Genomic DNA, 21,615 nt, shown 5'->3' with positions numbered 1-21,615 from the left:
CCATTCGGGGGTCAAGTACATCGCCTGCTTACCTGTCTGACCCAGCATGCCTCAGCCACACATGCAAATTGTTACCATTACTGTTTTATTCATGAGACGTATTTTTAAATTAAAGGAGTCATTACCAAAAATAAGCACCCTCAATGACATTTGTGCATGCAGAGCATCTGAACATTCACATTTATGTCCTCAGAAAACAGAGCCAACGAGTTGCATTCAATATGGAAACGCACACTTTGTTTTTTTCAAGGCACCTACACAAAAATAGCTGTGGCTTGCCATTTCAGAAACCGAGTCATCTGTCAAGCCTGGGTAATGGGTAACGAAGCTCCTCCACCCCCCCAGCCCCACCCCTGCCATCCGTTCTGACTTCTGCATTTCTTAGACCCGCTCTGTCCCCTTCCACTGCCAGTCTTAACATGTGGTGCGCATTACGAATACATGTCAGTTTATCTTAGTAGGATCGGACACTGGGCACTGCTGCAAAGAGTGAATCTCCATAGGAATGCCAGATACATCTCCCCCATTCCTTTGTGTTGGGTTTTTAAAAAGGCAATGGAAGGAATGCTCTACTGGGTGTAAAAAAGTCATAAGAAAGGGAAAGGGGGTGCTCGCAGTTGAGGAAACCCTGTAGGATCATCTTCTTAGGTGTTCTTCCTATGAGTTAGCTGAAACCGTGGCTGCTTCTTACACAGAAGACCGTGGCAAGGCTGTACAGGGACTGTATGTGTGTGCATGCAAGGTGTGCTGTCACAGGGATTGAGAGATCTGAAAAGCAGCTGTACTTGCAAAAAAACATAGCATTTTGTGTTTTAGCAGAGGGGGGCGAGAGTTTAGGAGGTTCTAGGCTTGATCGTTCATCCTCCCTCTCTGTGGCACCGTTTACCTTCACCATGGGACCTGATTTTGGGGTGCTGCCTCCCCAGCAGTCATGCACTGGCACCAGAACCAGACGAGCAACTCGTCTCCCACCAGCTAAGTTTGTTTCCAGGTAGTTGTCAAGCAGGAGAAGGGAGACTCTTACCTGTCACTGTAGGCAGCGGCAGTGGCAGGGGTTGGCTGGGCGTAGCGGTATGCAGCATAACCACCCTGAAACGCAAGGAGAAATCTGACTTAGGAATGCAGAGGAGCCCAACTCAGGGGCGCCCGAACTGTGAGACCACACCAGAACAGCAGTAACCCACATCTACCAGTCTAACGTGGAGGTTAATGAAAGCTTAGTACCAAAGCAGAAGTACAAAACACACTGGAGAGACAGGGGCTTGGATACCAACCCCAGCTGGATGTTAAAGGTTAGCAGGTGTAAGCATTTCCCAAAAGAAGAACCCAGGTACCCTTATAAAGAGATGTACCTAAATGGTTAATGGTGATCGTGTTGGGTGGGAAGGATTACGGGGGAATTCTCTAAACACTCTTTATACTTTGCTGAACTTTCCAGATTTTCAAAAATAATTTTGCTTTACCTTTACTTCTTAGCTACTAACTTACACTTTATTCAAACAATCCTTGATCACTTCCTTAAAAATCAAATATAGGTTGAGCTAAGGCCCTCCTGTCTTGCATTTATATTTACTAAAAAAAAAAATAACACTTTGATTGAAAGTTTATTAGTAATCTCTTGCATATGTAGCTGTTCAACCACTGAAGCAATTAAAGAAGACTGCATTTAGCTTCCTAAATGTGGCATAATTATTTAAAAAACACGGAATGGTGAACACTTGTTAAAAATTCTGTCTTTTCTGCTAAAGATATCACACTGGTTCAGATAGGGAATTTGTTTGGTGTGGAAAATATGATAAAGCTTTCTAATTTGTAAATAAAATCATTAAGAGAGGAAAAAAACCTGAAAAAAATAATTAACATTTAGTTGCATGTACCAGTTATTGCAATTGTTCAATTAAGCAGAGGACAAGCAAATGGTCATATTTGAAAGGAATTGTGTTCAGTGGAGCATTGATTATCAAACTGTGAAAATAACTGAGCTTCTTGCTCAGCAGACCACAGCGATACATCAACCACTGTCGAATGATCTCAGCACAATTAACAAACAGGATCCAGTCTCTACTGATAACGCGGGGACCACTCGGGTTCTAATTAGAATTCACAGTCCCATAATCCTCTGAAGGAATGGTTTTCACCCTTACCACAAAGGGGGAACTTGGAACAGACTGATGTGTTAGAGGACTGCCCCCACCCCCAACACCAGAGTCACTCATATGTCAGAAGGGATCTAGCAACAAAATCAGGAGTGAGGGGGTACGTTACGCTTAGCTTCGTGTGTAGGGGACAACCAAGTGGTAAGACAAGGAGACAAATGCTACAGAGAGCATCTTTCAACATGTAGACAAGGTGGTCTCAATAATCTGTTTCTACCCTCTTCTAGCAATAGCTAACTTCCAAAACAAATCTGCCACCACTCACATAGCAATTCAAAAATCTAGTATGTCCTTAAAGAAATGTGTTCTTTGGATCAGCCCTGGAGAAGGCACCATCCAAGACGTCCTGACAGATAATCACCAATCATTTGGAGCCAGTATTAAAAAAAAAAAAATTCTCCCTTGAAAAATAATGTGGAAGTTTAAAAAAAATGAGGTCTTAGCCAGACACCACCTGGTGTTCCAAACACCATGTTCTCTAATTAAGAATGGGGAAACTCATTAAATGTGCTAAGGAGTTGTAAAACCAAAGCGGTTGTCACACCAGCACCAAGCTCAAGATACAGAATGATGGGCTGGGGGGAAATTAGGTCATCAGATTTCTGGAGTCATTCTTTTTATCTGCTTGTCCATCTCCTCGGCTTTCATGATGTGTCTGGAAAGACACAGGTGTGCAGGTGTGTATATTAAACAGTGAAAAAAAATGTGTGTTTATTCTCTCCCAGAATAAAGAGCAAAAGCCATTGCAAAGGTATTTGCATCAAGTGCCACGTAAATCAATCATGATTTGGTGACTGTGGATTTGGTTCTAGCAAAGATTTCTAGCAACGGCCCCCCTCCCCTTACAAGCCCTCTATGTTTGAACTCTGTATGTGTCCCCAGCTTTCGCGATAGTTTCCACCAGTGAAACTGGGTAGCGAGTTTGATAAGTGGAAAGAACAGCTGTGGTGCAAAGAACAGATACCTAAAATGAACCTCGCTGACTGCCAGTCGATATTTATTGTATGATCCTAAAATGGATGTGTGTGCAACTGGGATCCTCGTGCACAACAGACGTGCTTGTCTGTGACACTTTGGGAAGGACCCATCCTCTCCATTATTTTCGTATGACTTGGCCATTTAGACAAAATGAGGGTGTGTTTCTACACGAGACAGGCATGAATGGCCAATGCCCTGACACTCGTCTTGGATATTTAGGAATCTGTTTCCGAGCATTCCCTACTTAAGACTCAAGGTCATAGTGTGAAGTCTGTGGAGCCATTGGAGAGATTCTGACCTTGAACAGTGGTCTCCTTCCTGTCCAGTAGGCCTGTTGGTGGGGATGGCAATGTTCTCATCTGTGCTGTGCAATACAGTAGTCACCGGTCCTAAGTGGCTATTGAACACTTGAAATATGGCTGGTAAAACAAACTGAATTTTTAATTTGGTTAATTTGAATTTACATGTCAAGGGCCACATGGGGCTGGTGGCTTCCGTATTTAACAGTCCAGGTCTATATGATCCCTCAGATAAGTTATAAGTGGAAAAGGAAAAGGTTCAGGTGGCTTGATACCAGCACACCTATATACTGCATTGTCTCCTTTTGCTATCTTTCTTCTGTATGAAATCCATATTAGGGGAATAACAGAGTTGTGTATTAACTCTGTGTATGTGTGCATACACTGTAAAATGATCAAAAAATACAAATTGCTTTAATTTGCCTTTCTAACAGGTGACTCTAATCAATTTTATTGCTCCATATTTTGCAGCTCGCTGAGCATAGCCAGAGCTTCTGCAAGGTTCTGTGCTAATGTCTGAAAAAGGAGCGCTCACCTCCATTTGCTGGCACCAAACCATGTTCATGCTGAAGCCAGTCTTCCTGACCTTAGGACAAAAATGTGCCCTTGACAATGAGATTTCTCCCACCACCAAACTGAACGGCAAGCACAGCATGGTTCTGTACTCCCTCCTCATAAAACATACTCATTTTTTCACATACTGGGCAGCAAGCTATAAATGAGACCTTATATAAAATATACATTTTAAATGGCCGTTATGGATTTCCCCCTCTGCCCCCATCACCAGAAGCCGCCACAAAGATCTCAACTCATTGTGTGAAACATTTCCTTTGCTAGTGAGACCTCTGGAGGTTGGGGCAGAGGTTATTGATTAAGGACCCCTAATGGCGCTCCAACAAAGCGTTTTCAACATTGCATTTCTTGGGGGTGCTAATAGTGGTAGGAAAGGAAACCTTTCCATGACCAAATAGGTTTGGGAAATGCCAAAGTAAATGAAATGGACTGGGTTCCTCCATCTGTGGAACTTCCTAAAACAATATTGACAAGTGCTATAGATGCTCAGGGCATCTCAGAGTCATTTGACCAAAAAAAAAAAAAAAAAAAAATCCGGTTTTACTTTAGAGCACACTTTTGGAAAAAGACATTCTAATATCCAAAAGACTTAGGAAGAGAGGCAAAATGTTTGTGTGCTGGTGGGGATGTGACAATGGGAAGGGCTCAGTGTGTGTTTCTCTTCAGCTTAACTGTATAAAGTAGCAATGGGCTTAATTCTAGGCAGAAGCCTTTCCATTTTCTGAGAAGACCCAAGGATCTCACTTTGTGCAATCTGCAAGGTGGATTGGAATATATACATAAATATATATATATAACTAAAACAATCTTTATAAGAATATTTGCAAAATGAAACACTTGAGTAATCGCTCCCTAATTCATCGGCATACATTCGGCTTTCTTTGAAGTGTGGCAATGAAAATCAGTTTTCCTGAAACGTAAAAATAAAAGTTGATCTTGGGAATTTGAATTATTTTGTTCTCTCCTATATCCAAGTACCCCCTTTTCACACTAGATTTCTCATTAAAACTTAATTCTCGTGGTTAAAAAAGAATGTACTTTCTTAATTGACTTAATACAGAACAAAAATGGGAATTGCATGTTACAGGGAAATCCATGTAATAAAACTCCCACTGATCATCCTTAGTTTTACATTCTTCCTTCATTTTGTTTGACAGTTTTCATGTTGGCTACAGACCATATTGGGAGACTCGGCCAGCTACACTCCAATGGACGTGTTGCTCTTTTTTCTTCCTACAAATTAGTTCATTTGGGGGTTGCTTCAGTAGTGAGTAAAAGGGTTGAGAGCTATAGCAATAGGTGTGAAATAAATTTATAAGAAGCTACAATGAAACCAGGGTAAGTCATGTTGGCTGGGCTGACCCTCAATGCTGGATGAATACGTTTTTTGTTTGACCATTCCAGTTGACTCCAGGAACCTACCACAATTACCCAGACAGTTGACACGATGAAACCTTACAAGTTTTTGCGCTGAATTTATATTAATTGAGTCTAGATACATTTTAAGCCAGCAAATTTACAGCCAAGTCAGACCTCCATTTTGTACACTCAAGATCTAGTCAACAGGGGAAATCTGAGGGTGTGTATCTCTATCCCAGAAGCATTCACATCGAAACTGGAAAATTCAGTTAAGTCTTTCGTCTTCCATGTTAGAGAACATATCCCCTCCCCAGAATTGTCTTGTTAGTAGGATTTCACAGCAAACCCACAATCATAGTGATGAGTTTTTCCACCAGTCGGGATTTCATACCTGCAGCAATTTATTGCCATACACAGGCTCTTGATACACTACTCTATAAGGAAACAGAAATGTAATGTTTTCAATGCAAAAATGAAATAAATAAAAGAAAATGCATAAGTCAGACAGAAATTCCAGAGCAATTCATGTACAAGTTTGCTTCCCTTACTTCACAAAGACCTGAGACTGACCCATCAAACCAAAAACAACAGCAGGTTTTAGCTGCAGATCTCTGTAACCCAGAGTATCAGGAAGGTGAGGGTGGTGGTGGTGGGGGGGGGGTGGAGAGTCAAACCTTACTGATCGTATTTGTGTTATAACTTGTACTTATTTTCAAAGAAGAAAAAAGGATACTTTCATGGCTTCTTATCATCTTAAGCATAATGTAACAGCTCAAGTTAACTCCTTCAAGTTTCTCTCTTTATCCCATGATTAGAATTCTCTGGAATACCTGAGGATTTAGCTTTGGTGCCTAATTACTGAGGCAGTTGACAGTACACAGCAACTCTAGCTGTATCAATACCTTGGTTTTTAAAATTTAGCATCAAAGAACAACAGAGCGCGCAATGAATCTCGTGACTTAGTGAATCATGTTGAAGCTGCCAAAGTTCCTTTTAATACATGTGACTGGGAAACCTATGTGCACGTGCCACGTGTCTAGAGAAGCTGCTGGGAATATATCGTGGGCACGTCATGACTTCGTTCAAGTCCAACACCAACATGATCTCAAGTAGAACCCCTCGGACAGACTGGGATGCAATTTTTGGATGTGAGCATTTTTTTGGGGTGGGCGAGCCTAATCTTTCACATGAGTGGTTCCAGTTTAGAGTGAATTTTTCTAGGTCCAGGGCAGACATTAAGGTGATGGAAAGCCGCGAGATCTAGGGACCTGCCTTATAAAGGTGTGTGTTTATGGATCTATATCATCTATATCTATAGATCATCTATGTCTATATCATCTACATCCTCTATATCTTAATCTTTACTTGGCCTTAGATTTAGTAAATGTAAGCCTGTGGACCTATGCCTGTCCACATCCTAGGTTCTTCTCTCTCTCTCTCCTATTGCTTATTTGAAAGTTTCAAGTAGAGATACTGTTTCCTGTGACCTGCCCACCTCATTACCTTATTTCTCTTCTTCCTCCTTTCCTTTCACTGCATTTCTCAGAGTGTGGTTCAGTGAGGGCGACAGCATTACTCGGTGTGACTGGAGCCAGATCACATGGGCTCAGGCCCCAGGGTCAATGAATGTTTCTGGACAAAGCATTTCTTTCTTTCTTTCTTTTTTAAATTTTATTATTTTATTTATTTATTTATTATTAATTAATTAATTAATTTTTGGACAAAGCATTTCATCTCTTCTCTGAAGAAAAAAGTTTCCTCCACTGAAAACAGAAGTGGAGGTAATGGGTGGAGGAAATTCCTGCCCACCCAGGGCTGAGAGGGGGAAGTGAGGCAGTAAAGGTTGAGCATCTTGTGCCACATAGGAAACACTGAACCCCTTGGTGGGCTGACTACTGCCCACTTGCCTACTGCCACTTGCAGCTGGCTCCCACGGAAAGCGTGGTCCCGGGAATAAGGACTTGGTGTTTTATTTGGAGAAGTGTGTGCTTCAGTTACACATTTACATTAGTGAAATGAGGACACCTCTTTGTTTTAAGATCCATGGATGCCAAAAGGACATGAATTCAGAAATAATTGTGTTTTAGCCAAGATGTCAACCAGGAACTTGCTATAACACAGAATTCAAGAATAATGTAAACATGCATTGGAATCTCATGGAGACATACCAGCCAGGCAGCCTCACGGCTGCTTGGACTGCTGGAAAGCTTGGGCTTTCTCATGAAAAGGGAACATTTTTATCGTATATCAGTGTTTCTCTCTTTCTCGGTCTCCTCTCTCCCCACCTGTCTCCTCTTCTCTTCTGCCCATCGCTCCACTATCTTGCTCCACTTTCCACTGAGTTAGTACCTCCTTTTGAAACAGCTCGATTGTCATGTCTTTATTTCCATGTTCAATGGTTATGTTTTGATCAAACGCCATACCCTTGGATAGCTCCCTGAGCTGGGGGAAGACAAACGTCTGGCTAAATGCAGCTAAGCCACACTTACTTTTAGCTCTGTGGCCAATTCTGGTCTCGTGAGATCCATAGCTTCATTCCTAAATAGAACGGATTGCTCTGTAGGCCCAGGGCACTTAGTCCTTCCACTTCAACTTTCAAAAAGGTTGTCCATCCCATGGATCATTACTGCTATTATTTATTTATTCACCTTGACTCACTTTTTCATGGAAAATAAATCATTTAAATGTGTATCACTAAGCAACCATGGCTAACTTATAGATTTGATAGGCTAGTTATATAAGCTGAATTTCGTTCTTTTGAAATAGAGAGAGAGAGAGAGAGAGAGCGAGTGTGTGTGTGTGTGTGTGTGTGTGTGTGTGTGTGTGTGTGTAGCATGTCCTCGGGTGGAAAGGACCCTCTTTTATACTGTCCTTCCTGACTTGGAAACTCACTACATCCTCTCAGATGAGTGGCCATCCTCACTGGGCCTGAGCAGAACCCCTGTGGCCAGGGTCCGAGCTCCTCCTATAGGACTGGGCCCCTGAATAGGATGCTTTTTCTGTGCCCACAGCTCAAATGAACTTCCCTGGTTTTTGCCTTAGCTCCTAGCTCACAGCATCCCACAACCAATCGAAGCCCTCTTGCAATTTCAGGGCATCTCTGACCACCTCTCCCTCTCTCCACAATCCTCGCTTCTTTGAAACATTTAAGAAGGAGCTCATTCTACACCAGAGGCAGAGGGCTGGCCAGGTGCAGGGGTCCTGCAGGTCTTTCAAATCCCACATGCTCCACTGGGACCGAGAAATGCTCAAGGGCTCCAACAAGAGGTGGGTGGGATGGAAAGACCTTGCAGGACAGAGACAAGGGGTGAGAAAACAGGTGCAAAGAGGAGGCCATGGTCTGGTGCGTGTGCTCTGGCAGCTTCCAAGGGTGGACGGCGACGGAGTGGGAAGCGCTAGAGGCCAGCCTGCTGGTGCCATCCTTAGACGTAACCAAAGCAGAAGCTCACTAGGGCACCCAGCAAACTTAAAACAAAAACGGGATGTTTAAGCCCATTAGAGGTGACCTGTGTGTCTAACACATGTCCCAGGACCTCTCAGGATTGCCCTAACGCTATTTACTGTGCATGATTTTTAACAAGCTTGAAGGAGCAAGCCAAACACTTCCTTTAAATAAAAGAGACCTTTGCATGCTTTCCTTTAAACCTTCATTTCTTTAAGAAATGGCGCACTGGGGACAGTTCCAGTCACACCAGTACCGCAAGGGAGGCAGGGGTGGCAGCTTGAAAGATCCCACTCAAGCATGGAACATACTTCGAGCCAAGACCAATCCTGCTCCATAAACTTGCAAGTGCAGGAAATATTTGAATTCTTTCTTTCCCCGAAATCAACGCGAGGCCACCTATGAGCCCATTTCGCTGCCGTCACAGGAGGTCTAGTCGCTGTGCCCCCCAGACACTGTGCCCTCCCCCCCGGGGCAGGAATATTCCAAAACTGCCAGTTTACACAGAGCAAAACACTCAGGAAGCTCTGCAAGGTCTGAGATCCTTTCTTGGAAAGAGGATCCAAACAAGGGCCACGAAGCAGGGCACTGAGTTCGAATCTCAGTAGCTCCCTCTGTCCCCTGACTGCCCATTTGAAACCTCCCCCTGAAAAATATTAATATAATATGAACAGCGGGAAAAATGATATAGACATTTTTTGGGCTCGAAGAGTGGCTTGCAAAGCATGGGAGAAACAGTTTTCTAAACCCTGACTCCGGGGAGCACAGCATTGGTGAAACAAGAACCGCTGTGTCCTGCCATAACCTCCGACACCTTCGGGGGCTGCACCACCATACCCCGCAGGCTCTGTGCCCAGATGTGGTGGGTTCATGGGGTACGAAAGCCGCTAAAGGAGCTTACAGCCCGAAGGGGCTTTTTTGGGTAGCTCTCCTCACTGAATGGACTCTCTCTTCCCACCTGGTGCATTTGCTCCCTTCTGAGTGTCTCTGTGCCCCCCATTTGCTCTGTTCTCACGGATTTTCATCTGAGGTCTCCAGCACCACTGGCACAGTCACATCTGCCCACCTCTCCTAGTTGTGCATTCTTTCCCCATGTCTGGGATCCTCCAGACTCTGCCTTCGGGCAGCTCCTCCTTCCTGCTACTCAAGTATCTAGAAGGCAGGAGAAGACACCCACTGGAAATATCCATAGGACAGCACAAATTAATAATTCAATAAATGGCTGTCAGTTTACAAAGGAGGAAACTGAGGCACAAGGAGGAGGCCATTCAAGAAACAATAGTTAATATATTTTTGTTTTTAGCTAGGCTTATGAATGTGCCCTCCCCCACCACTGGTAGGTGTTGATAGAGATTTTTTTTTTTTTTTTGTATTTTGGGGTTTTTTTTTGGTCTATTGTCTTTTTTCCCCTCATTTTTCATCCCTTCTCTTCTCCCCATATTCCAAATAAAAAAGAAAAAAAGCCCTAAGCTTAGATATGCTCTATCCAGAGGCTACACTGGCAGTTGGGTGTAGACTGATGTTGGGTTTCTTGGGTTTCTAAGGATGTTGATGGATCTCCAGCCTGCCTAGCCTCACACTGCCTCTCTGTCTAAAATTGTATGCATTGAAAAAAAAAAAAAAAGTTGGAGCCATGCATTAAGCTACACAAAAAAATAAGAAATTGGTTGCTCAGTGGGTGTAGGTTGTTTGTTCATTTTATTATGAAAAAAACCCCACTAATCCATAGATTATAATAAATGTATTTGATGCAATGATAGTAGAACTCAACTACATGCATCATTGATGGAGATTAATACTATGTTTCAAAATTGTAGTTATTTGAAATTCAAAAGGAAGAAAATTAAATAAATAGTGTCTTTCTCATTTTCTAGTAAATGATATCAATTTGGTCAGAAATACGGTTTTATTTTTCTTTGTTATCTAGTCTATAAGACAACAAATACGATTCCAGTGAACTTATTTGAGGTCACTTGTAATACAAAAAAAAAGCATAGGATTTAAAAAAATGGCCCTGGACCTTGCCCATCTATTTTAAATTGTGTGTATTCCAGCTTATTCTCCTAACATTGTAGTTAATATCACAATAGGAGAGAGTAAGTGCCTCTAGATCTATTTAGGTAAGTTTAATTATGGTCCCCATAATGAGAACCATCCTACTCTTTTCTGAAAGTGAAAAGCCTAATAAAGTGGTACCATTTAATAAATGATTCTAAATTTAACAAACAATTCTAAGTCAGGTAATGGTTGGGGGTGGGGAGACGGAAGGAACAAGGAGGACTAAAGGGTTGTGTGGCCAAGTGGGCAGTTATTTTGTTAGAAATGTTTCCTGCTAAAATCACCCAGAGGGAGTGGGAAGGGTTCTTTCTAGAGCTATCACCATGAACAAATGTCTTTTTCGGAAAACATCAAGAAAAGCAGCCATGAAAATATCTTTTAACCCTCTGCAGCTGGTAACTACAGCTGTTATCCTAAATATTATGCTGAAACCACACTGAAAACTTTAGAGGCTTTTTTTTTTTATAGGGCTAGAGAGTGTTAAATTTGACATGAGACAAATGCCATCATTTTAAGGGCGCGTTTGCATGTCTTCTGAGGTTAACTTCTGGAGTTAATGCCACCCAACACCAGCCACGATGGCTGTCGGGACTCTTGCCCACAGACCAGGAAGAGGAAACTTGTAGCAAACTTGTAAACAGAATGACTCCGGGAGGAAACAGGGGTGGCATGCACGTTAATGAATACTTACATAAATGTCTGCACCATAAAATCCATCCTGGTAAACAACACTGCAAGGGTGCACACACAAAGAAAAACATCCATATTAGTGCATTTCCCCATGCAGACACACCAACCCCTGCAATGGCGAAGTTAGTCTGGTCACAAGATCCAAAACACAGGAACCAAGGATAGTTTTCACATTGGTTAAGGAGGTTGGAGACAACAGCTGTCCGTCAGCCCGAGAAAATTAGGCAGGGGCCCGAGGTTGGTCCAGGATGTGGTGGCGTGCTGGGCACCAGGCCCCACTCCCTGGCTTTCAGGAAGGGGAGCAGAAATGCAAAGAGGAGGTGGGTTTAAGTGGCCTGGACAGACAGAAGGGTCAGTGTTTGTGTTCAACCCAACCACAGATCTCCCCACCTGGGGGGAAATAATCATCTGCTTAAAATACAGGATTGATAAAGGGTAGGGGACAGATTGTCGCATTTTCAGGACGCGGTGTAGCTGAACGACTTGAGGAGAGCCAGACAACCCAAACGATTCCAGAACTGTTCCCCTACGGTCTTTCAACGCTGTGGTATTAAATTTGATAATTCCAGTTGCCACTCCTTCGTGGTAAGTGTAGGAAAATATCTTTGATTACACGTGTGTGATCATGTGTGTGTGCAAGATCACACATGTGTTTGTATACGTGGGTGCTCTGTGTGCATGCAGGCGAGCGGATTGTGGGTGTGGTACCATGTGCATGTCAGCACACGTGTGTGTGTGCACGTGTATGCCTGCCCAGGTGTATAACTGCATACGTGTGCAGACTGGCATATACAGTGTGTAGTGGTCTGTGTTTGCACATCTATGCATGTATTTGTGCTCGTGTGTACACATGTATGTACATACAGGTGCCTGCATGTAAATTTTCATAAAGTATATCCAGGCCAAGCAAGCCCCACATTATGACTGAGGTTCCATTGACACCATCCATATATAGTCATTCCAGAGAGAAAGGACTTCACAGGAAGCAGAAAATCCTGGGCTTTTCCAGAAGTTTCTTGGTATACCTTGAGTGAAGCAGCCAGGAAGAGAAGCTTATAGCCATGTAATCACGGGAAACTAACTCACAATACCTAAGCGTTACAATGGGTTTCATGAGGATCACATGTAGCCTGTACAGGTCACAGGCTTCTCGAAGGATCACAGGACGTATGGACTATAAAAGCGTGCGTTTCCAAGTGCAGGTTTTCCGCAGGATGGTGGTTGTCATTGATAACCTTCCCTGAGAACTCCCCACGGAGTTCATAGATGATTTAGGACTCTGGCAAAGGACCAGTGAGCCACCCCAGTGAATGGAGCGGGGTTCTAACAGAAACAGGACTCTGGTTACCAAAGGGAGCCAGCAGGCTTCGGGAGGAGAGCAGACCCACATGTAAGCCAAGCGTATGGGACCTGAGGATGGTACTGGAAACACACGCACACGCACGCACACACACGGCTGTGACACTGGTTTGCTGGAGAACCCTGTGGAGTGCTTCTCAGAGCTTTTGAGACATGACTGGCTAGACCCCAAGTACCATTATCCTTAAAAATGTGACAGGATTTCACATGCCAAGGAGGTTGGGAGGAATCACTTTCAGCTGTTTTCATTTTGATCCAAGAGGGCTAAGGTTCACAAGGGGGCTTGTCAAGCGGCATAAAACCCCTAATCCAAGACACTGAGGTGCACAGCACCCTGAGCTGTGCTCCCAGCATTTGCAACATTAAAAGATAGTGTCTGTTGGGGGTCAGAAGGCAGGGCCAGCCTCTGCCAACAGGATTTGGAACAGATCGGAGGAAACGGGGGGAGAGTGACAAATATTTAGCCTGGGTCCCGAACCACAGAGCTTAGTCCTACAGCCGTGACAAAACAGCCTCTGCTTTGGCCCCACTCTTCCATGCTGCTGTGCCTGGGCTGGGAACGCCTACTCTCCCAATATCCTCCTCCAGAAGCAGGTCATCATTCAAGAGCCAAGTGAGGCGGGAACCGCATGGCCATCCGGTCACAGCCTCACCAACCAGCAGCTGTGAGCTGGGGGCTCATCACTTAAGCTATCTGAGCAATCACGTACTCATCTGCAAAATGGGGAGAGGGACTAGGAAGTGGCCACCTCGAAGAGGATGCAGTGAGGTGCTGGGTGCAAAGCCATGAGCAATGTGCTGGACATCGTGGTTACAGAAAGTGATCTGGGTGTGAACCAAATATTAGTATTTTAACTACACATTAATATATATTTAAACATGTGAAGTCATGCCTCCATCCACATATTTGTTAGACGGGGATCCCATCTGTGACTGCTCTTCTGTGAATACTGAGGAGCCAAGCCTGGCCTAGACTTTGGGGGTGTTCCCATGCACGCCCATGTGGACCAGGAGGGCTGAGCTGAGGCTCTGGCTGGAAAAGTGGCCTCTTCTTTCACCAGCTGCGGTTCTTAGAAGTCATGGCCAGCTGCACGCCTCCATATCAAGTCTATTTGTACCAACAGCTCCCAGGAGTGAGGAAAGGACAGGCCCTGATGTTTGTTTGCCTTTGTTCAGCAGGGTAAACCCTGTACCATGCTTGGCCGTGGCAAATTACTTTGGGACTTGGACATCCCGCATTGGAGACAGAGAACCAAAGAGAAGATGTGATCCAGCATCCTCATTTTGAGAAGCTCAAAGCAACTGAATGCTGAGTACTATTTCTCTGCTACCAAAATGCTTACAGTCCTCCAACAACTACACTAGGGCACAGACGGGCAAGAACGTCCATCACTAAACCTGTCATCAGGGAGCTTTGCAGGGAGGGGGCTGTGCGGTCTCAAAGCCATGTGCATAAATGCACATAAGTGTAAAACTGTGGTGTGGATAGGAGTTGAGGAGGAACAGGTGCTCCGAGAGGGCAACCGGGGGTGGGGGGTAGGAGGTGCTAGCAGAAGAGGTGAAGCTACCTGTCCAAGCACCTCGGAAATCTCAAAGCCTTAGCCAGGTAGAGAGGGGGGAAAAGCATTCCAGGCAAAGGGAACAGACTATGCAAGCCCCAGTGTCTAGAAGGTCCGAGGCTCCTTCAGGGGCCTGCAGGGTTCAGAGGCCCAGCGGACGGCAGGAGAGGGGGTGCTTGGCTGAGAAAGGAAACTAAGAATTCCCACTATTATAAACCACAGGATGCAGGGAGTGCCCATTCTCACTGAGTGCTGTACCCGCACATTTCGGAGGGAATGATGGAGAGGGTGTAATATATTTTCATGAATTCTCTAAAACCAAGAGACCCATAGGGCTGTCCTTGTTCATGGTATGAAATGAAGCCAGTTGATGGGCTGCCACTTTCACCAAAATGCTGTTTCTCCTCCTAAGCTATTGGTGATGGAGAAGGCACAGACAATACTGGTCCTCACATTCATAGAATGAGTCCTACGTGTTCAGTCCCTGGTCTAAGCATCCTGCGCTCATTATCCCATCTCGCCTTCTTATTGCCCCTGTGGGTTGGAGAATAGTGTCATCACCCTTCAGATAGAAAGAACCTACAGGGAGCCTTGGCTTCACCATCTGCATTGAACTGCTGCAGCAGACAGTGGTCAAATTTCAGCGTGCATGCAGGGTCACCTGAGGGCTCGTTATAACACAGATGGCTGGGCCCCATGCCCAGCCCAGAGCTTCTGACTTCATAAGTCTGGATGGGAAGGGGGGGCTGGTCTAAGAATTCCAATTTCTAACAAGGACCAGGTGACGCTGATGCTGGTGGCTCAGGGACGAATAGGCTCTTCGTTCTATGGGACACCACCCTGCACATGTTATCTTTGTGTACATTTGTGACAGCACCAACCTAGGAGACTGACCAGTCTCCCAGGTCCTATTCTAAACAGGAGCTGGTTATAGGAAAGCTCTCATAAACTCTCACACTGGTTTCCAGGAATGTGTCCAAACACCTTTTAAAGCCCCACGAAACAGGTGCACTTAAAATATCAGATTTGTAGGGAAAGGAGGGCAGGAGTCGATGGCTACTATGGGTCTATAGATAAATTAAGCATGGTCGCGTCCAAGCGAAGGGAGTTGCCGTCATGCATGGAACAGGTGCAGTCCAATTTTAATGCAAAGGCGGACTGTCTAGCCATGCAAAGGTAATTGTATTGCTTGCCAATCACTTTGGGCCTGCAAATGCTTTTGCAAGAACATAATGCAAATGCACATCTCATTTTCTTAGGAAGGAAGGTAATAACAGTCGTTAAATATTTGGTTGAATGCAAGCAGGGAATGATTGCACTATAGCAAATTAGTTTACTTAAAAAAAGAAAAGAAAAGAAAAGAAAGTATAGGATGCCCAAACTATACAATCTGTTTGTGTAATATATCACCACCACAAATACATTCCTGAAGGAGAGGTTATTTAAAACTGCTCTTCCTTACTGTCCCTTCCAAGTGGAAAATAAATTAAAATTTTAATGTGTTTAAATCTAGCTGTTTTTCAATAGATAAGGGTTCATAAACTCCCTGGCATTTGTATATTACTGCGTCTGTTGTATATGGATATATGTACGTGTACACCAACATTTTCCTTGGGAAGACATTTTTAATTAGATTATTAAAGGCCATCTGTCACATACCACTCCCCTCTCCCCCTAAAATTTAAAAACCACTGACTTACGGTGTTTGTCTATAGATGCATTCAATTTAGAAGCTTTTTTTTTTTTTTTATGTAACAGAAGTTACACTTTAACACTGGCTGGAGATTTGAACAAGAATTCACACACAAAACAAAGATATAAACAACAAGCTAGAGAGAATTCTGGAAAATATTCTGATAATGGGTGATAACTTTAGTTCCTGGTGTTCCTATCAAATGAGAAAGGTCCTAAACAACAGACAATATGGTCTGGGGATTAAGATATTTAGATATTAATACCAGAAAGCATAGTTGATTGATGGACAGAAAGGCGCATGCACATCGTCCTAGAGGCTGGTGTACGAGGCCTTTCTAGGACCTAGCCTGAAAGCATTCCTAAGGATCTATGGGTACTTAATAGTTAAGGAACTAATTAATTAAGAGCAAGGATTTGGTGAGGCCAGTCTCACAGGGTTACTTTTGGTGTTGGGGTTCAGTTGCTGTCTTTTAGTATCTGATGTTGTACTGAGTCTGGTGGGTACATCTTAAAGGCATCTACCTGCCCTCTCCAACCATGGGTCATCAGTCTGCAAGCTCCATTGGATGGTAATTGTCCAAAAGGCAATTTCTCCCAAATGTGAGTCATAGAAAGACAGACTGGACATTGAGCCTTCTCTAGCAAAACTGGGTCCAAGATCAAATGCAAGGATTGATCCATTCGGCTGTCTAGGAAATGATTCACTAGCTAATATTTTATTTATGATCTATATATTCCATAAATGATTGAAGTGCCTTCATCCAAATCCAGCTCTGTGGCTTGTGGGGAATGGAAGTCTGTGACCTGCATGCAGGTGCCTCCAAGGAAAGGGGGTCAGACACTAGGTTTCTAACTCATTGCCCATCCTCACTCAGTTAATATTGACAATCAACAGTGAGTTGGCTGGCTCAGTCTAGGTTTCCCATTCATTCCCACGATCCCTCTATGGAAAATGACCAAGTATTAATGTCTCAGGAGGTTTCTTTTTAGCAATGTGAGAAAGAAGAGAATAGGGCCTCTCTAGAACCTGTGTTCTTCACTTGCTGGGAAGAACTTCAGAAAATACCAGAAAGTGGAGGAGAAAACCAAATCAATAAAGGGAACTAGAAGAATAGGGAAGGCATGGTTGGTGAATCCTCCTGCATGACTATCTTGATCTTGGGTACCTCCAAGGGTCACCCGAGTCTCCATGGAAGTAGCCATGGAGGTTCTGTGGGAAAACAATATGGAAACCATACATGGAAATAGGGTAAATGATACATTTTTGGTTGGAATTTCAGTAACAGAGTATATATTGCATACTTCCATGAAGATCAGAGATTTAGGTTGCCAGTGAGCTGTATCTTCAACTGGTGACAAATGGAAAACCATAATAAATGCAGCTTGCTAGGTGATACCTTAGTAAAGATGGAGATCACTGGGTGTGAGGGAGAATGGTGGAATGGGATTTCAATGTGGAACTTTAGGAAGTGCCCGGACTTAAGTGCATCCTACATTTCTCCTTTTTCTGGAAGCCACCCCTAAAAACCCAAGCTGAGCTAAAGGGCCTCCCTTGGTGCTCACAGGACACCCTTATCGCTAATCATAGTTATTGAAATTATTAGCCTACATGGTGCACCCTACCCCTAATGGGAAGAATCTCCTCTGAAGGTGCAAGACACAGTGCATGGAATTGGGATGCTAGGCTAAACTGTACTGGAGTAAAGACATGAGTCGAATCTAGAAATCTCTGCCACCAAAGGAACAGCTTTGGAGAGGAACAGCTACAGGATATCCACCACTATCACCTGGACCACCTGAATCCTGATAATGTCGCTTCTTGGGAACAGAAGTAGGTTTCCAATACCTTTGCTGTTTGCTTCCACTCAAGCCCAGGGCTCTCACCACTCCAGCCCATATCTGCCCTGTCCTGTCCTCTGCTATTCTTTCCAACATGAGCTGCCTCCCTGCACTCTCCTGCAGCCTAAACCAACAAGTAGAAGCAAAGGGAAACCTTCATTTAAGATGCTGGGTTCACACTTTTCTCATTTGGTGCTAGTGTACTCCAGGGAGTTTGTAACACAGCAACACAGCCTAGCTGAATTTCCTGTTTTCAACCAGCACTTGGCTCTTATAGAACTTATAGACATGGACACACGTACCCATAGGGTGCACCCCTAGCCCTTCTGCTCCATCACCACCCTCTTCCTGTGTTGAGAATTTCATCTTACTACTAAGGGGGGTTTCAGGATTCCACTGAGAATATTACTAGCAAAGAGACACGGTGTACCATTATAACTGAAATGATTAGGAATATTGCTGGAATACTTAAATTAATTAACATCTGAAGCAGTCGCCAACACGTTGCTTCACCATTTGGAGATGCCCGTGTCTCTTCCTGGTGAATGTGGTGTTAATTAGTTATGCGTGGTTATTCCCGGCAAAGAGTGAGCTCATTGTAAGTGAGCGAATTTCAATTTTATGGCAGGTGTGTTATTTTGAGATTTTTATAAATCGTTCATGGGAGGATAAGCCATATAATTTTACTTTATTTCTTTCCCGTTCAGTATACTAGTGAGATACGGAGGGTACATATACCAAAAAGCTACAATTACCGTCTACTAAGATAAGATAATAATTTTCCGACAAGCTAATGTGGTATAAACATGCAATTTTGTATTTATGGCTTATGAATCTTGCTTTAGTAATTACGTGAGCCTACAGGGTAACTTGGTGGGTTTCTTTCCTTCATAACAACTGACTGTGTGACCTTGGGAATAACACGTCTTTACTTCTGCATTTCTGGGTCCATGATGAGACGGGCTCAACACCGTGAGGTTGGAAATAACGATTAACACAGTGGATGCTTCCTTAGATCACATGGCCAGATACATAAGGCTTAGGGGGTACAGATGCATGTTTTTGGAGGGTGGGGAGAATTCGGGGCAATTTCATCCTTGGTCTGTTATCATCCACCATCTTTCCATGAGAAAGAAATTTTTACTGTTGTTTTGTCCGCTATGAAACTCAGAAGTGACCTGCATCTAATGACAACACAAGAAACCATGGGCGCGGACCGATCTCTCTGTCTTTGTTTTCTCTTCCTGATGATTCCATCTAGTTTCATTTATTTATATTCTTAACTTTGTCTCATTGCATTTGTGTTTGAAACACTTCAAATGCTCTCCTCTGCAATGGGTGAGATATGAATAAATAATGAAAAAAAGAGTGGTTCCCTTTGTCATCAGTATAATAGAGAGATGATCTAGGCTAATTCAAGTTTTCTAAAAGATTTATAAGCAACAGAGCTATTAAAAAATGCATTAACCCTTTTCATACAGCCTGGAATACAGCCATGTTCTTTCTACAGACCAGAAAAGCCAGTCATTGGCCAGGAAAGCCTTGTGCCAAACTGTCCTGGGCATTAGCAGAGTTTTTCTGAGTAGCACTATTGACATTTGGGGTCTGATAACTCTTTTCATTGGGGGGGCATCCTGTGCACTGGGGATGTTGAGCAGTGTCCCTGGCCTTCACCCACTAGATGCCATTGCACCTTCCTGCTCTTGCTGCAACAACCCAAAACATCTCCAGACAGTCCAAACATCCCCTGAGTACCACAGGAGACATCTTTCTCCCTGACTCCAGGGCTGCTGGAATGTTCCAGGAGGACCCCTTAACAGGAAGAAAGAAAGGACAGCATTTGGAGTTGCAGCCCACCACACCAGGACCACCGTTCCTCAGCATTCCTCACCATCCCTTGATCCTCACTTGGCAATTCCAGAGTCCACGCACACAGATACCAAACCGCCAACAGGAGACACATCAACCTGCGTTTCCTTGCAGGGGGCAAAGGAAGGCAAATGCCCATTTTGGAAAACCCAACTGAAATGAGCCTTACTTCCAATTTCTCTGGACTTGCCAATGTTTGCATTTGCTTCCGTGCCTAATTTTCTCTTCTCAGGCAAGGGTTCATAAGCCTTGCCGGGCAAGGTGTCTTTGGGGAGGGGAACCAGACACCCCCACCCCGCCACAGTGAACTTGATGTTTGGGGACTCAATGTCCCTCCACAGACGGATTCAAGGGGCAAATGTGATCCAACCTCCTTAATAACCAGATGTTTGCAATCATCAGAAATACATCTTTGGCTGTAGCCATTTCTCTGTTCTCCAGCATTCAGTCTCAGAGAGAATTTACATAACAACATGTGACATGTAGAATGCTTAAAGGCACCAACCATGACAGGACAAATTACACTCATTTTTCAATACTCTTTGCAAGGTGCTCCACTGCAGGCGCGCCGGGCTGCATGCTGGGGCGGTTCTGGTGGGGCAGTCAAGACCAGCATGCGCTCGCAAACAGGAGGGGGGCCGGTGCGGGAGGCCCAGCCCGGGGACGGGAAGGCCACCCCACTTACCCGCCGTAGGCCGGGATCGGGGGTGGGGGCGCCGCGGCCCGGAAGGTGTTGTACACGGTGCGGCCGCGGCCTCGCAGGTGGGCCCCTCGGTAGGCGGCCGCGGCGGTGGCAGCTGGATACGGGAAGCCGGGCACTGCGGGTGGGGGGAGAGAGACACAAAGGCTTTCAGGAGCACACCTGTCGCTGGGGGCGGCCCGCCCCCCAGGACCCTTCCCCAGCAGGCCGCGGTGGACACCTGCCCCGGGCCGGAGACAGGCAGGAGGCCGGGGGCCCCGACAGACAGAGGCGCACATCAAGGCGGCGGTCCCTGTGCCCCAGACATATGGCAAATGACAGACACGCACAAAGAACCCTTAGTCACAGGACGAGCTGTGAGCACTGCACGAAGCCAAAACTCTACGAGGGTAGATGGCGAGAAGTACAGGCGGGGTGTCGTCCGCATCTACCTCTATCCACACATCTGCATGTTGTGCACAATGGATATTTCTAGGCGTCTGGGCACATGATGTACATGTAGGATGCCCACACACGTGTGCACGTGTACGGGACCATGCATGGCCATGGTGTGTATGGACCATACATACATGGTGTGTATGCGTGCAGGCTTGTGTGGGACTGTACGCATGCACGGTCATACGTGCACGTATATGCCTGTGTATACACATGCACACGTTTTGGGGTGTTCCTAGTTCTCTCTGGGGCTGAACTGGGTGTTGTCTGTTGATTGCTTTCCCCATCCTGTTTTTATTTATTTCCCACATTCTCCTTTAAGTACATATATGGCTTGTACTTATTTTTTAATGGCAACACAGTGTTTCCACAGGCACATGCATGCATGGCAAGTGTGGAAAGAAACAAATGGTTACCGATGGTGTCCCGTCAGCCCCCAAACCATTTAACAGCTTTTAAGATGCAGACGAGAACCGTGATTACAGACAGTCTGGGAACTCAACTCCTAGGAAGAGGGTGTGGGGCTGAGTTTTCCTCCTTGGAGTAGAATTCTCGGAGTAGGATGGCTCGCTGAGGAGTCGAGAGGGAAAGGAAGCCTGATGCC

The 21,615-nt window shown here is 44.7% G+C and overlaps 1 protein-coding gene across 34 annotated transcripts in view; it reads right to left on the bottom strand.

Moving 5' to 3' along the window:
* The window catches only part of RBFOX1 (RNA binding fox-1 homolog 1), a 2,042,337-nt gene that overhangs the window by 36,685 nt on the left and 1,984,037 nt on the right, over nucleotides 1-21,615 (bottom strand). For 18 of the 34 annotated variants that reach the window (XM_077906545.1, XM_077906551.1, XM_077906550.1 and 15 more), the window contains 3 exons: nucleotides 20,562-20,694; nucleotides 11,557-11,596; nucleotides 1,025-1,089 (listed from right to left, as the gene is read on the bottom strand). In XM_077906545.1, coding sequence (XP_077762671.1) covers nucleotides 1,025-1,089; nucleotides 11,557-11,596; nucleotides 20,562-20,694 — 238 coding nt within the window. Of the gene's footprint in view, nucleotides 1-1,024; nucleotides 1,090-5,756; nucleotides 5,800-11,556; nucleotides 11,597-20,561; nucleotides 20,695-21,615 lie in introns of all 34 variants that reach the window. The other 16 variants (XM_077906543.1, XM_077906539.1, XM_077906547.1 and 13 more) reach the window with 1 other exon arrangement.

The sequence above is a fragment of the Canis aureus genome, chromosome 8 (assembly GCF_053574225.1).
Source record: "Canis aureus isolate CA01 chromosome 8, VMU_Caureus_v.1.0, whole genome shotgun sequence".
NCBI classification, from domain to species: domain Eukaryota; kingdom Metazoa; phylum Chordata; class Mammalia; order Carnivora; family Canidae; genus Canis; species Canis aureus.
This window is presented reverse-complemented; position numbering and strand designations above follow the sequence as displayed.